The sequence below is a fragment of the Notothenia rossii genome, assembly GCF_949606895.1.
Source record: "Notothenia rossii genome assembly, chromosome: 9".
In the NCBI taxonomy this organism is placed as follows: domain Eukaryota; kingdom Metazoa; phylum Chordata; class Actinopteri; order Perciformes; family Nototheniidae; genus Notothenia; species Notothenia rossii.
The window spans coordinates 24,591,369-24,605,387 of NC_136907.1; the positions used below are offsets into that span (position 1 = coordinate 24,591,369).

The 14,019-nt window shown below is 39.6% G+C and overlaps 2 protein-coding genes across 3 annotated transcripts in view; both read right to left on the minus strand.

Annotated features, from left to right (window-relative positions):
- Positions 1–308: 308 nt before the first annotated feature.
- tmem88a (transmembrane protein 88 a) lies at positions 309–5,852 on the minus strand. Of its 2 annotated transcripts, XM_079649805.1 has the most exons (4): positions 5,751–5,852; positions 3,169–4,842; positions 1,745–2,053; positions 309–836 (listed from the first exon to the last, which is right to left on the minus strand). In XM_079649805.1, the coding sequence occupies exons 3-4, from the start codon at positions 2,051–2,053 to the stop codon at positions 549–551; spliced, it is 597 nt and encodes a 198-aa protein (XP_079505931.1). In that variant the 5' UTR covers positions 3,169–4,842; positions 5,751–5,852; the 3' UTR covers positions 309–548. The 2 variants fall into 2 exon arrangements, with proteins under 2 accessions (XP_079505931.1, XP_079505932.1); XM_079649806.1 differs by lacking the exon at positions 3,169–4,842 and having other exon boundaries at positions 5,751–5,847.
- A 1,686-nt stretch (positions 5,853–7,538) lies between these two features.
- Positions 7,539–14,019, minus strand: part of kdm6bb (lysine (K)-specific demethylase 6B, b) — a 29,054-nt gene continuing 22,573 nt past the window's right edge. The window contains exons 18-22 of the mRNA XM_079648812.1: positions 13,819–14,006; positions 13,548–13,689; positions 11,894–12,020; positions 11,448–11,618; positions 7,539–10,856 (exon numbers count right to left, since the gene is read on the minus strand). Coding sequence (XP_079504938.1) covers positions 10,833–10,856; positions 11,448–11,618; positions 11,894–12,020; positions 13,548–13,689; positions 13,819–14,006 — 652 coding nt within the window. The 3' untranslated portion in view covers positions 7,539–10,832. The remainder of the gene's footprint in view (positions 10,857–11,447; positions 11,619–11,893; positions 12,021–13,547; positions 13,690–13,818; positions 14,007–14,019) is intronic.

The following is a 14,019-nucleotide window of genomic DNA, read 5'->3' on the forward strand; positions in this document are numbered from 1 at the left end:
GACATTGGAGAATAGGCAACATGTGTTTGGCAGCTAAAGAAAAGCTGAAACAACATTGTCGAACAAAGGTCTTTGGATTCAAATGATAAGATCATTTTTGCCTTTACATTCGGATGCCATTCCAATTCAGTTTACATTGGACACAAATCTGAAACTTCGTTACGGTTTTCAACATTGGTAAAAGGAACACATTTTAAGCTGGGGGAGGGTGGGCATTAAGCAAATGTCCCATCTGTCCCCCCAAAATGTTGTTTAATGTATATCATGCTTCTTTAAACTTTAAACTTATACATTCACAGTCCTTCCTGTTTCAGTTTGCAAGTCGACTGACACTTTATTGTAAAAAGGTATAAAATACATTCAATACATTTCATTGTTAACAAAAAGCAATATTGAGTTCAAAACTACCAACGAAATATGATGGCTTTGTACAACATGATACAAAAAAAGAGGCAAATCATTAGGTAAAAAACAAACAAAGAAAGCCAGGCCACCCTCATTATTGAACTGGGATGCATATTACAACCATATCCAATCCTCCTGTGTTCCTACACCCATACACTCCCCTTCCCCTCCCTCTCTGAAGCCCCCTGCTGGCCGCAGCAGCCCCCTGCATCGGCCCTCCTGTGGCGGGAGGCCGGCAGGTTCTTGTAGACGGCTCGGCTGTAGGGAATAAAACACATCCCCAGCTGGAGGTGTCGGGCCAGGCGACAGAAGGCTGCGAGAGCCAGGACGAGCAGGGGGGTGAGCAGCAGGAAGCCCACAACCAGCAGAGCCACGCAGCCCCCGTCATCCAGGATGTCTGAGCAGTACAGAGAAGTGCCGTGGGGCTGCACCTGAGAAGAAGGAAGGAAATGACTTAGGAGTGACATGGTGCAAACATCGAGGAATACACACATAAGGTCTTGTTTCCATCACTTTAGTGGACATTAAATTGATATAAACAAATTTGTTGAAGAATAACCCTATCCCTAACCATAACCTAAATGTAAACTTAAACCATATTTTCATGTGTGTGTGTGTGTGTGTGTGTGTGTGGTGTGTGTATATATATAACAAAGGTTTACACCGTCACATATGGGGAACACAATGCAAGTGTTCGTTGGACAGGTGAGTAATCAAATATTCACACAGGAACTAGAGCAGCTCAGTCACAGCTGCAAAGATAATAAACAATTAAGTGCCAGGATGATCCAGTTAACTCTTGGAAAACAGTATCAAATGTCTAGGAAAACATTTTTTCTTTTTCTTCAGCAGTTTGATTGAAAGTCACAGTTTGACTGTCAGTCTAAATCCTTTGCTGCACTAAAGATTCCTGGTATATTAAAGTGGCCCTATTATGCACAATTTCAGGTTCATTTGTATTTTGTGCCTCTACTGTGACATGTCTCCATGCTTTAATGTCCCTTCAAAAAGCTTTTTATTTTTCTCATACTGCCTGTGCTGCAGCACCTCTTTTCACCCTCTGTCTGAAACCAGAGCACAGTCTGCTCTGATTGGTCAAACACTTAGAGATGTCCTGCCCCTTGGCATACAATTAGTTGGAGTGCTAGCCAATTGTAGCCTTTGCAGACCATTTACATGCACAAAAACATATATAACACACTCCCGGAAAAGGAAACCCCCAAAAATCAACATAGGGCCCCACATTTTATTATGATTTTATACTACTAGGACATAGTTAGGAATTTGAACACAGCACTATGTTGCAATAATAAAATGGCAGCAGACAGTAGATTCTTACCGTGGAGTGACAGAGGAAGCCGAATATGATCATGACTAGAGAAGGGGTGAGGATGATGCCGAAGATGACGCTGGCCAGTCCGCCGTTGATCAGAGCGATGATCAGATTCTGTGCAGTGACCAGCACCGAGCACGCCCAGCAGTCCAAAGAGCCCCTTAATTCCAGCGGGGTGTCAGCTGCCTCAGTGCCGCCCAGAGAGTAGGGGGGCGGCACCACGACCCCTGACCCCGCTCTGGAGGGGGAGCCCCGCTCAGACTGGGGCGGCTCGGACACATTCTTCTCCAACGTCCCGTTTCGTGATAGGCTCATCTGAAGAGAAAACACATTGATTTATCCTGCTGTTAGCATTGGAAGTCTGCATAAACTGGTCTTTTCATTTCACAATGTAGAGAGATGCTGTGTGTTTAGTAGAGTGCCAAGTGTTCTGCACTTTGTTGAAAAATCATATCCATTAAATATTCTGTCTATTTTCTGTATTAAAATCTTCCAATTCATCAAGCCTATCCACTGAAATCAAGGAAAATGCTAAAAGAATGTTCCTTAAATAATGTGCTGAGAGGTGTGGAAAGTCAACACAGATAACTGAGCTAAATAACTAAACACAGCTCTAAGTGAGAGGAAATGGTTCTCCGCTGACCCCACCTCTAAACGCCAGGATAACCACGACCAAGAACAATGCACAGCTGGGAAACTAACAAAATTCCATTAATCAGTCATTTGAGTGTCAGAACAATGTTATGACTTTAATGTTCCAAGAGCAAAGGATTTAGTACATTTGTTTTGAACACATTACTGATAGATAAGGTAAAAGTTTAAAAGTCTGTGTCTCAATTCACTCTGTGTTTGTCAACTCAGTGATGAGAAAACCACAGGGGCAAGTTCCACCATTTCCTTCTAATCTCAAGTGTGTTACCAGCTATTGATGTTCTGCCAAGTACCATGTGAACACATTTTACAACCAGTCACTCCTTTTAGTCTGTCTTTCAACATCATTCAAAGTAAAGTACAGTTCTTCTAATTTGTACACTCCTATCATCTGATTACTTGTTTGTGATGCTTCCTTAGCACAACATCTCATGAAAACCTTCTTTCAACTTCAGTTTTTAAAATACTTTAATATCGTTTAAAATCCTGTTTGTGCCTGTATGTCACAAAGTCTTCCCTTAACCATGGACCAGCTCAAACACTAGCCTTTTGATGACATCGTTAAAGCCGCCTTCTTATTTCCAGATCAATTTAAGGAAATCCAAACTAACTCAACAATCTCAACTTAAGTGAAGAAACATATGCCAGTTGTTTCAATAGGATGTTGTACTGCATTCATTATAGAACAAATAAGGCCGTTTCATCAGGGTCAGGCTGGCCTTTTTTCTGTTTCCTTTACATGGTTGTAATTACATTTAGATGGAGCTTGTTGTACTCACTGTGCGTTAGATCTGGTGATGGGAGTCTGAAGAACCTGGAGAGCGTTTAATGCTAATAGACAAAGAGAATGTAAAGAATGTCCTCCTGATGTATGGCTTCTCTTTTTCAAAAAAAATCCAGGTCTTGAGAGTGAACTTACTCAACTAAATCTACAATCCTTTTTGTGTTCTGGAATATTTCCTAAAATCCACCCTGAGGTATTTGCCCGCTCTTGAACCCAGATGTCTTCCTGAGACCTGCTGTTGACTGGGTCAGAAAAGAGCTCTGAAGACTTGAGCAAAATTCTGCTTTCCCACTGGCTTCAGCGCTTCCTTCCCTGACATTCTGTTTCCTCACCCCGACTCCAGTTTGAGATATGATTGAGTGCGTAAGTGTTTATGAGTGTGTGCCTGTGTGTGTGTAAGCGTGTATCCTGTGTTGCCTCTGATGCACAGAGAGCAGGCTGTGCTGTGTTAGTGGCTGCTGAAGGGGTCTGGGCAGGGGAGCAGTGGAGGGGCTCTGTGATAACCCCTGTAACCAGGGGGAGGGAGGAAGAGTGTTTATTTGGAGAGATTAGAGGAGTCAGGGTATGCTGCACAATCCCCAACACTTTGCACCCTTACTCACTTTCTCTACTCCACTGTCAAAAAACTGATAAGGTGGTTTTTGAAATTCTAAACAAGAGCTGGATTTATATTGCATATTCATGAAACAAAAAAAGCTGACAATCTGCCAGTAAACTCAATGAGTTGCTAAGACTGACTGTTCCATTAGGTGTAAGGAACAGTCAGCAATTATTTTTGTCTTCTGTTGTTTTGCGCCTTTTTGTATTCTTTGGCATCTCGTTTGGAGTTGGTATGTCTTGCTTTTTACATTCAGTGAGTCTCTTTGTGTCCTTTGCAGTTTTTTTAGCATCTCTTTGTAGTAGTTTTATGTTTCTTTTTGGTCAATTGAGTTTCTTTACTCGTCAGTGGATGTGTCTTTAAGTGACATTTTGTAGGGGAAGGCTGGGGCGGCAGACCTGTTCAGTAATCCATCTCTGAGGCTATGCTACAGTCATACTATACTGTACTGACTAAGGGTGTGAACAATTAGACTACTCAAATACTCCAAGAATCACAAAACCTGTAATTCAGAAGGCTTAGGGAAAGCCAGGGCTGCTGGAGAGCATTGACCCTTGACCTTTTGATGAAAAACAGCTCGGCTTTCAGAAAACACAAGGAAATGAGAATGGGGGTGGGGGCACTCTCTAAATTGGTGGGGGAAAGAAGCTATCAGGGGACTGGCTGATAAGAAAGCGAGGGGCTCGGTTCAAAGAGTGGAATTAGTATTTTGATATGAAGACTCATTTTTTCATCCCACAGTGTATTTACTATTTGTTTACAGGGGTAGATATATATTCCCTGGAGATGGTATGTGTATTTTTACAGTCGTTACAAGAAACAAATGATCAAAGAGACTATGGCATTAGCGTGCCGGCTAAAAAAAAAAATGCAGGAGCAAAGGGAGGTTATGTCATTAACAATGCCACAGAGTGTGTTGTTTAAAAGCGTATGTCAATGTCTGAGGGGGTTGGTAGAGGAAGAGCAGTCTTCCTGTCCTTGGAACCAGGATATCCGCTGCTGTGTCCACGTTCCTGACGAGATGGCCCTGCATCTGCAGTTTGGCAGTCTCCTGTCCTCTAACCCTCCAGACTGGTGGCAAAAATAGCAACCAGATAGAAAAATCTCAGGTTTACACATAGAAAAGGAAATGAGAGTACCGCCCTGAAGAATGTTGCTATTTGCTGTTTTATTGTTAGTCAACTGTATTAGTTTATACCTGGATTTTTATTATTGACAGTATATGTTTCAGTATGAAGGTGTGTCTCTTTTTTGGTCAGATCACTTAGGTCACATTATTACCTACAATTGTGGAGTATAGTTACTAAGCACTGTACTAAAGTGCGGTTTTAAAATATAAAGTACGAATATTTTCATGTTATTATTTTACTCCGCTGCTTCTCAAAGGGAATTGTCAAGCCCTTGGGTATTTTTGCAGTTTCCCAGCTTGAAAGGGATGGTACAGTCCATAGGAGGTTTTCACTGGGCTTCACTCATACAATGACCACAACTTTGTTTTCTTTTGAATTCTTCTTTACTTTAGTTTTTGTTGTTGCAGTACAGCATATGTAGCAAGGTTGTAAGGGGAAAAAACCTTAAATGAAAAATAAAAATAATTACTGTAAATACAATGCACATTAAATAATAAATGCAAAAATACATGCTTTACATATATTTTTTTACCACTTGTGAATATTGTTTTTCCTTTCTTAGTGTATTTTTATGAATTATGCTTTTAAACAGTTTTTAACTTATGCAGTCTCATTAAAAATGCAAATATAATAGACTGAATTTTTAGCAGCATTCAAACCGTTTTTATCAATCTACATCTCTCAATAAACAAATTACATTCGTTTTTAACTTAACAATCATGCTGCTTTAGTTTGAGGACATCAAACAAACAAATGACACTGAACTAGAACGTACATTCTATACATTCTAACGTGCGCCACGTACGGCAAGTTGTAAACTCTTCTATAAACACACAGTTCGTCTCTCACCGGCCGCCTCTCCAGCTTTTTATGGCTGCACCAGTGCTGCTTCTTTGTCGTTTCTTCTGCTGGTTCGTTGCTGCTGCTGGACGCACGCTCTTTAGTTTGTCCCTCTCCAGCTTTGATTACCGCTCTCCTTTCAGGTGCGGTGCTTTTAAAAGGTGCAGCGACGCTGATTAGCAATTAGGGAATGATTACAGACAGCTGCCACTCTGTCAATAAGCCCAACTTTTTAACCCTTTGCTCTCCTGTGGATTCTCCAAGTTGACTTCACAGGAAATATTGACCTTTTTTTACTCCATTTGGTCATTTACTTTTACTCACTTACTAACTTTGAATTATTAAATAAAAAATATAATGTAAACAAATATTGTAAGATGAATTGTTGTAAGTAAGAAAATAGTTTTACAAAGCAGTCTACAAAAAGTGAAACAAATAAGCTACACCATAACCAGCTGTAAGATTGAAAAGATAAACAAAGTGGTCCATCAATAATTATAATCCAAAAATGTATACATTATTCTGAAATGGGCAAAAAGACGCATTTTTGTTTTTGTACTTAAAGAACATTTTGATGGTAACACTTTGTACTTTTACTTACTACTATTTGAGTATTCCTACACTCAGGGGTTCACTTATTTTATTAAATGGTTTTACTTTTACTCAGTACCTCTTCCACCACTACCTCACAATCTAAAAATAAAAACAATCCGATAATTTAGTTTGATATTATTATTATTTCATTCCTTTCTGTTTTAGATGACTACTTCTCAACTATTTGGAGCAGCTGCATCTCTGTCAAGATGGTGTCAGGAAAGTGTCGGAGGGAAAATAAATGAGTTCTCTTCTCTCTCTCAACATACCCTTTGAAGACAGCCTTGAGGAGCTGGTCCAGTGGAACCACCCAGTGGCCAGCTGCAGAGTGGGAGACAGCTGAAGCATGAGCCGTTTGAACTGTGGGAGAGAGCATGAGCCTTTACAAAGTCTGATCACTCTGACTCACTCAGCAGCCCACTGCTATACAAGTATATAGCCTACAATAGTTACATAAAAAATATACGGTTATATACAATACTAAAAACACCCAATCCTGTATTTTTATTGATTATTTCCATTATGGTAGTAACCCAAATGAGAGTGTATTAGCATGTGAAAGTGGTAACACACTTGCATACCATTAAACAAGACTAAGAGCCTACAACTATGATATCAGCTAATAGCCAATATGCTGATGCTAATGAGGCGTATTGGCAGTTTTTTTTACTATACATACCATTTGATCCCATATTTTGCAGAAATACAAATGTATTTTTGCAAAATATGGTTATTTAACCATGGAACACATTCACAGTTACTATTTGGACTCAAATAGAAGATTTTGTATTGTAAATAAAGAGAAATAGTTTGGCATTTGAAGATAAGCTAGGGGGTCACAAAAGTCATTATTAGAAATCCTCCAATTGGAAACATCAATATCTGTTTTTTGCTAATCAAGAGATATTTCACAGAACCAGTAAAACGTTCATATGGTGGTGGTGCTGGAGGAAAGATCAGAGAACCAGCAAAGCCTTTAGGATTCTTAGGGCACCATGCATATCTGTGCTGAATCTCAGAAGACGTTTCAGGCTAGACCAAAGGGATGAACTCACTGACCCGGGCCATCCCTAAAGCCACGCTGCTGGCAGGGCTAAAAGCTAACATGGACCAGACAATAATAGCAGAAGCCTGTCGACCTCTGCAGAACAGTGATGATGACCGGTTCATTCTGCAATGTGGAAAACCAAAGGGAAAGACTCATTTTTGAATAATTTATCAAAACATTTTATTTTCTTGAACAACAATACAATATGTCACAGAAAAATCACAGAGGGATTTAAGACAGGTCTGGCTCGGGTTTTCTTCTATGCGAGTTCTTTTTTCAAACAATAAGTGCAGCATAAATCAAACAGGAAAAAAGAGCATTATACCATCCTTCAAATAATACTAATGAGGACAAGACACAAAACAAAACCTCAACGTCATTAAAAGTCACATTCCTAAAAGTCTCTGCAAAATGCGTCAAGAATTACAACTACTGCTAATGTGCATCATAAAACCACTAATGCCTCACAAGATTATGAATTTCATACAATGGAAAAAAACATTAAAAAAGATCTTGAATGAATCTGATACAGTACAAATACATCTTTCCATTTCCGTTAGCACTAAACTGTGTTGAAATGGATCTAAGCACCAGTTTTATCACTGATAAAGTTCACACTGTATATTGTTATATGCTGTTTAATGAGGGGGGCAAGGAGGGTCTAGCACCATGAAAATTAAACAGCCCCCTGATTGCACTTCCCCTATCCACACAATACACCCATACTACAATTTTAAAATACCTTGTAGCCCCTTATCAAGTGAAGTGCCCTTTGATATGCAATAAATATATAAGAAAACAACCATGTACAGTATAAATAACGTCACCATTTACAATTTTCTCTGTAATCCCAAAAACTGAAACTGACAACAAAAAGAGGTATAAAAGTGGGATGAAATTCCCGTTGCAGTAATTTAACTGGAGTGAAAAAGGATATTTTAGGTTGTTTTATAATACAGCAACAACATACCACAAAGTCTGATGTGGAGAGATTCGACCACAAAACAATTTCAATATTTGATTGAGAACAAAACTACATACATAAGTCATATCGAGAACCTGCAAACAGATACATTATGTACAGTAGATGGTGTGCACAGACTAATGAGGGAAGGGCGAAAATGTGAAAGTCGTCATTTGTTGGGAATTCATTAAAATGCTTTAACAGCAGGAATACTAGAACTGGAAAAGATAGGCCTTGCCCAGGTGGTCAAATGATTGCATTTGATCACCTGGGCAGTAAAGGTAATAATTAAATGTGATGTATGAAGCTAAAGATAATTATGTGATGATAAAATAGTTCGGATGACACATTACCAATGTCTGATATACATTGTTGTTTCTCCTGTGTTTATTGAATTTCTAAGTTTTTTTTAAATCTGTGAAACAGGTATTTGTTGTTGTAATACTCATTTTGGCCACAAAAGGCTGAACCGCAACACTACCCCATGCACTAAATACAGCTTAAACATTTTGGTCTTTCTTCAAAGAAATATATACAATATATAATTTACATATATTGTTAAAAATATATATAGTTTGTTTTAGAGTGCATGTAGATATTTAAACTCATGTGGCATGACACATGAATGCCTTTAGTCCTTTTAAGAACATGGTGTATTGGTGCACTTCTGCCTCTTGTGGCCAACATTTGCATTATAAAAATACTCCACGACCCCCCACCTCCATTTCAGGGCTTCTGCAGTTTAGCCTAGCCTCGACAAAATGACACCCTTTATTTTGAAGTACTGTTTGAAGTTGAGGGAAAAAACCGACTGAGCCTTTCTTGTCATGTTTCAATTCATGTGCTCTATAACATGTCAAACTGGAAATACAGTACATTAACAGGACGGATGTTTGGGGCAAAATGAAAACAATGAGGTGTCATTCAGTCCGCTCGTCTTTTTGGCTTCATCGCCTTTTTCATTGTAACAAAATGATTGTGTGTCTCTTTGGACAGATTACTTCCCCAGACGGAAACTGGCACTTCTTCGACATTAACATCAATGCTGACCCTCCCTTTCCGCTATGCACCCCGTCTATGCACACCACTGTGTATTCAATCAATTCATTCAGAATTTACAATTATTTGTTTTTTCTGTCTAGAAATGAGAACAAAGCAACAAAAGAGGTATAAAACTGGGATAGTTTTCCCATTCCAAAAATAAAAACAACACTATGTCTGTTTTCCGGGTGTATCGTAGAAAACCTATTTAGAGGGATACAAAACAAAAAACTATTTTATAATTTACAAACTTGATTTCCAACTACAGTAAAACCGTTTTAGTCGTCTTTTAACCCGTATTTAAGAGAAACCAATGCAAGTTTTTTTTTTAAACCTACAGTACATAAATCCTTATCTGTGTGTTTAAACCTCTAATTAAAGGTGGGGTAGGTAAGTTTGAGAAACCGGCTCGAGATACACTTTTTGTTATATTCCATGGAATGCTCTTAACATCCCGATAGCAATGAATATCTAAAGTGCTTTGACAATAAATACATAAAAAATGTCATCTGTGGAAGCCGTAGTAATGTAAAAAGCACGACCAATAATTTTTGCCGGCCCGGCTAAAGTAACTGGATGGCCTACCTGCCTGTCAGCCTTCCATCTGTGCACAAACTTATCTCGTGCCCTCATTGGTCATGTGCGCGTTCGTGTGTGTTGGAGGAGGGACTCTGTAAGGAAGAGGCAGATTTTTTCCGGTTGTGTATTTTCAAATTCTAGCGCACTCAAGCTGGTTTCTCCAAAATTACCTACCCCACCTTTAACTCTAAATACAGTTTTCAAGGCCAATGTGGTGTACTTATAGGCTGGTAAAACTTGTTTAAGTATTTAACGGGAATAAATTAGATTGGAGTAGCACCTCAAAGAGTAAACAGACAGGAATTAGAAATGTCGGAGTTTACCCGAATAGCAAACAGAAACAGGAACCAAAACGATGTGACAATCAGCTACTTCTCCTGTGAAGCGATTCCCCTGCTGGTACGACAGAATCACAGCAAATTCATGGACACATAGAATAACTAGAGTGGTGTAAAAAAAGTTCCACTGAATTTGCATAAAAGTACCTGAATTTATACAAAGAACCGGCTACTAGATGCTTTTGAATCACAGCAGTGTCCGTTATAAACATATAACCTGATTTTTAATGCTAGCAGTGCTCACATATTGTTTTGTTTTTAACATGTCTAAAATGCTTTTCATGGGAAGTACCAGTCTAGTCATTCTATTTCAAAACACACGTCCAATCAGCAGCTGGTATGGGGAAGACAGTGAGCTATAGTTGGATTGGCTGAGTATCCATACCTTAGTGTGTGATGTAAACAATACTGAGTAAACGTGATTGGCTGATTCAGAGAGTGTTTGAAGGAATAGATTGCCTTGAAGACAATATTTGTGCTGCCATTAGAGTTTTGGTTTATGGCTGAAAGACGTTAGGGAGGAGTCCTCACTTGGAAACAGGTGATGGAGCCTGAAGGGGGAGAAAAAAGAGGGGGAGACAAGATGGGGAGACAGAGCTCAGCTGGCAACTAGAAAAGCTGTGTGTGTGTGTTCCAGTCATGAGAGAGCACTTATTACAAAGAAAACAATTATTTCTGGGCCCTACAAATATCTTATATGCAAAAACATACCTTAACTTTTCATCAGTACTTTTCGTGGGGTATTCTTTGATGTTTGTATGAAAACACCTTGTGAAAGCCACCAGTATTAAAAAAAAGGTATAAAATGTAACATTTTCCTTTTTTATAATATATAAAATGAATACAGGTATGTGTTATTATTTGTTGAGTTATGTCCTTACATTATCACATGTCTCATAATAATTATAGAGAAATCCTTTACTTTAGTGAAGATAACCTTCCATTTCATTTAGTCCCCTGTAACAGCGAGGTATCCTTTTATAAACCCAGTTTAGATCTCTACAGAGTTCTTAAGGGATGCATTGAAGCTAGACATTTCATATGTATGAAGCAATACTGTATGAAACCCTTTTTGTACTTTGTCTATCCTTGAAACCTTTCTGAAAAAAGCATTACGGTCATTGATCCATAATGAGGCCTACCAGTGTGAAGGCGTCATAGATTTTCGTCAGCTCCTCTATTCGATACTGCTCCAGCACCACGACCCCCCCCAGCGACGGGCTCTTGGCTCGGGCACAGTCCTCACAGTGCACCACGTAGCTCTTCTTAGTGCTGTTCTCACTGGTCACCAGCAGCAGGTCGTACACCTCCAGCTACACACACACACACACACACACACACACACACACACACACACACACACACACACACACACACACACACACACACACACACACACACACACACACACACACACACACACACACACACACACACACACACACACACACACACACACACACACACACACACACACACACACACACACACACACACACACACACACACACACACACACACACACACACACTGTTAATTCTATGAAGACCTATGCTAAACGTCCTGTATGGCCTGACGGGAGACTCACGTCACAGTCGTTGCAGTAGTAGGCGGGCTCGTCCTTCACTCGGCTCTGGTAACTGATCTTCTTCCCTGCAGCCAGCAGCTGTTCTCTCAACATCTGGATGTGCTTGATGGACTGCATCAGGCAGTGTCTGAGGGAGATGGAGGAGCGGATAGTGGGGAATGTAAACACACGCAGGCTCTCCGATTTCATGGTATGCAGATATGGAATGCCAAAGTAGATGTTATCAAGAGCTCAGTAATCTGAGAATGTTTTAAAAAGAAATTGTCATGACATTTAATTTATTATCTCAAATTATTTCTTGACTAATATACAGTATATTTATATATATGTGACCTGCTCCATCGAAATCAGTCACATTGACCCGAAGGCACACTTTGAGTTTTATACACTGTTGGAAAGAGGAGATTCATAGCTTTCTAATGATATCAGGATTGTTTTTGTACTCCAAATATAAAGCAGAATATGTCACATTATATAATGACTGTCACAGAGTCATCATTTTGAGAAAAAGGCCTTCAAAGTTTCCTCTTCTCTGGAATCCATCCATCTGATTGATTATTAGCGGATCAAATGATCAAAATACTACGGAGGGAAGATATTTTCATTTGGATTACTGGTCTGGGGGAAGCTCGTGAGTGTGTGTGTGTGTGTGTGTGTGTGTGTGTGTGTGTGTGTGTGTGTGTGTGTGTGTGTATACGTTGTGTGTTTGTGTATTTTTGCGTTTGTGTGTATTGTGTTTGTTTCCCGGGGGAAACCCTCACGAGAAACACCGGCTGTTGTTATGCCTGCTGTGACGTCAAGTTACTCCGCTCTCCGCTTGTAATGATGCCGTTACAAGCTTCAAAGTTGTATTTATCATCTGAATTTGCCGAAACAAGTTTAATATTCTGAAAGCCAAGACTTTGTTTATTTGAAATCAGATGAAAACAAACTTTAACGGACCCTGCCGTGTTATCTATGATTACTATACGCCTTACATTCATAATTTCAGCGGGAGGGAGGGGGAGCGGCGCTGCGGATCAGCAGAGTGGTGAGGGAGAGCTGTCTTCTTCCCTTTACAAGCTTCAAAAATGTATTTATCGTGTGATTTTGGAAATAAAAGTTTCATATTCTGAAAGCCAAGACTTTGTTTGTTTAAAATCAAACAAAACACCCGAACCCTGAAAACTATTTTTTTACGCAAATTCACGTTTATTTAGAAATGAGCCGTTGCGACAGCCGACTGATTTCTATAGAGCGGGTCACATATGATCTTTTTCATCGTATTGTATTTCATGTATTTATTTAGATTGTTTTCTATCTCATTTGGTGTGCCCCTTATTGCCACCATGTTATCCTAAAATACATTTGTGTGAAACTGTCTCATAATTAGCATATGACTTCTTGATTTATGTCACAATTGAAATCATAATGTTTGCAACAGTACATACTTTGTAAGAACGGCTGCAGTACATAATAAAAGATACAAAAAAAAGTTTTTTTTGCTAAATTTGAAGTAAATTCCTGAGATATTGTATGTGTGAGAATAGAACAGATGAAGGGCAGACAACTAGATAATATGTACGTACCATGGGACAGTCTTGGGCAGAGGATTATTTTTTAACATATAATAAATAATATTTACAAATAAAACAATAAAAAAGAGAAACCTTACTTGACCATCTTGAAGGTATCCCGGTCAGAAATCTTGATAGTGCGAGCCACATTCCAGGACACGTGGATCATGGGAACGATGGACTTCACTTTCTTCACCTCGTTCCACTCGTAGCGCTCCAGGGCCAGCTGGTATTGGTAGGCTGGGAGAGAAAACAGGGGTGAGCGTATTAAACAGTATATTTAGGTTGTAATCTGACATTAAGAACAACACCTGTCAACTTTTATGCTTCTGTTTTTCCATAGTGTTTTGGGTTCTCATGGCAACGTACAGTTGAGTGGTCCGACATTCCAGGCGATGTTGTTGCACCAGCCCACTGCCTGGACCCAGTGCACTGTCCCTGCATTAATCCACACCAGGTCCCCCGGCCTCTGGATGAAGCGGTACACAGGGATGTTGGCGCTGTAGAGGTCTTCCAGGACCGGCCACCAGGACCCTGTCAGGTAGTCTACTTTATGCCTGAGGGGGAAAA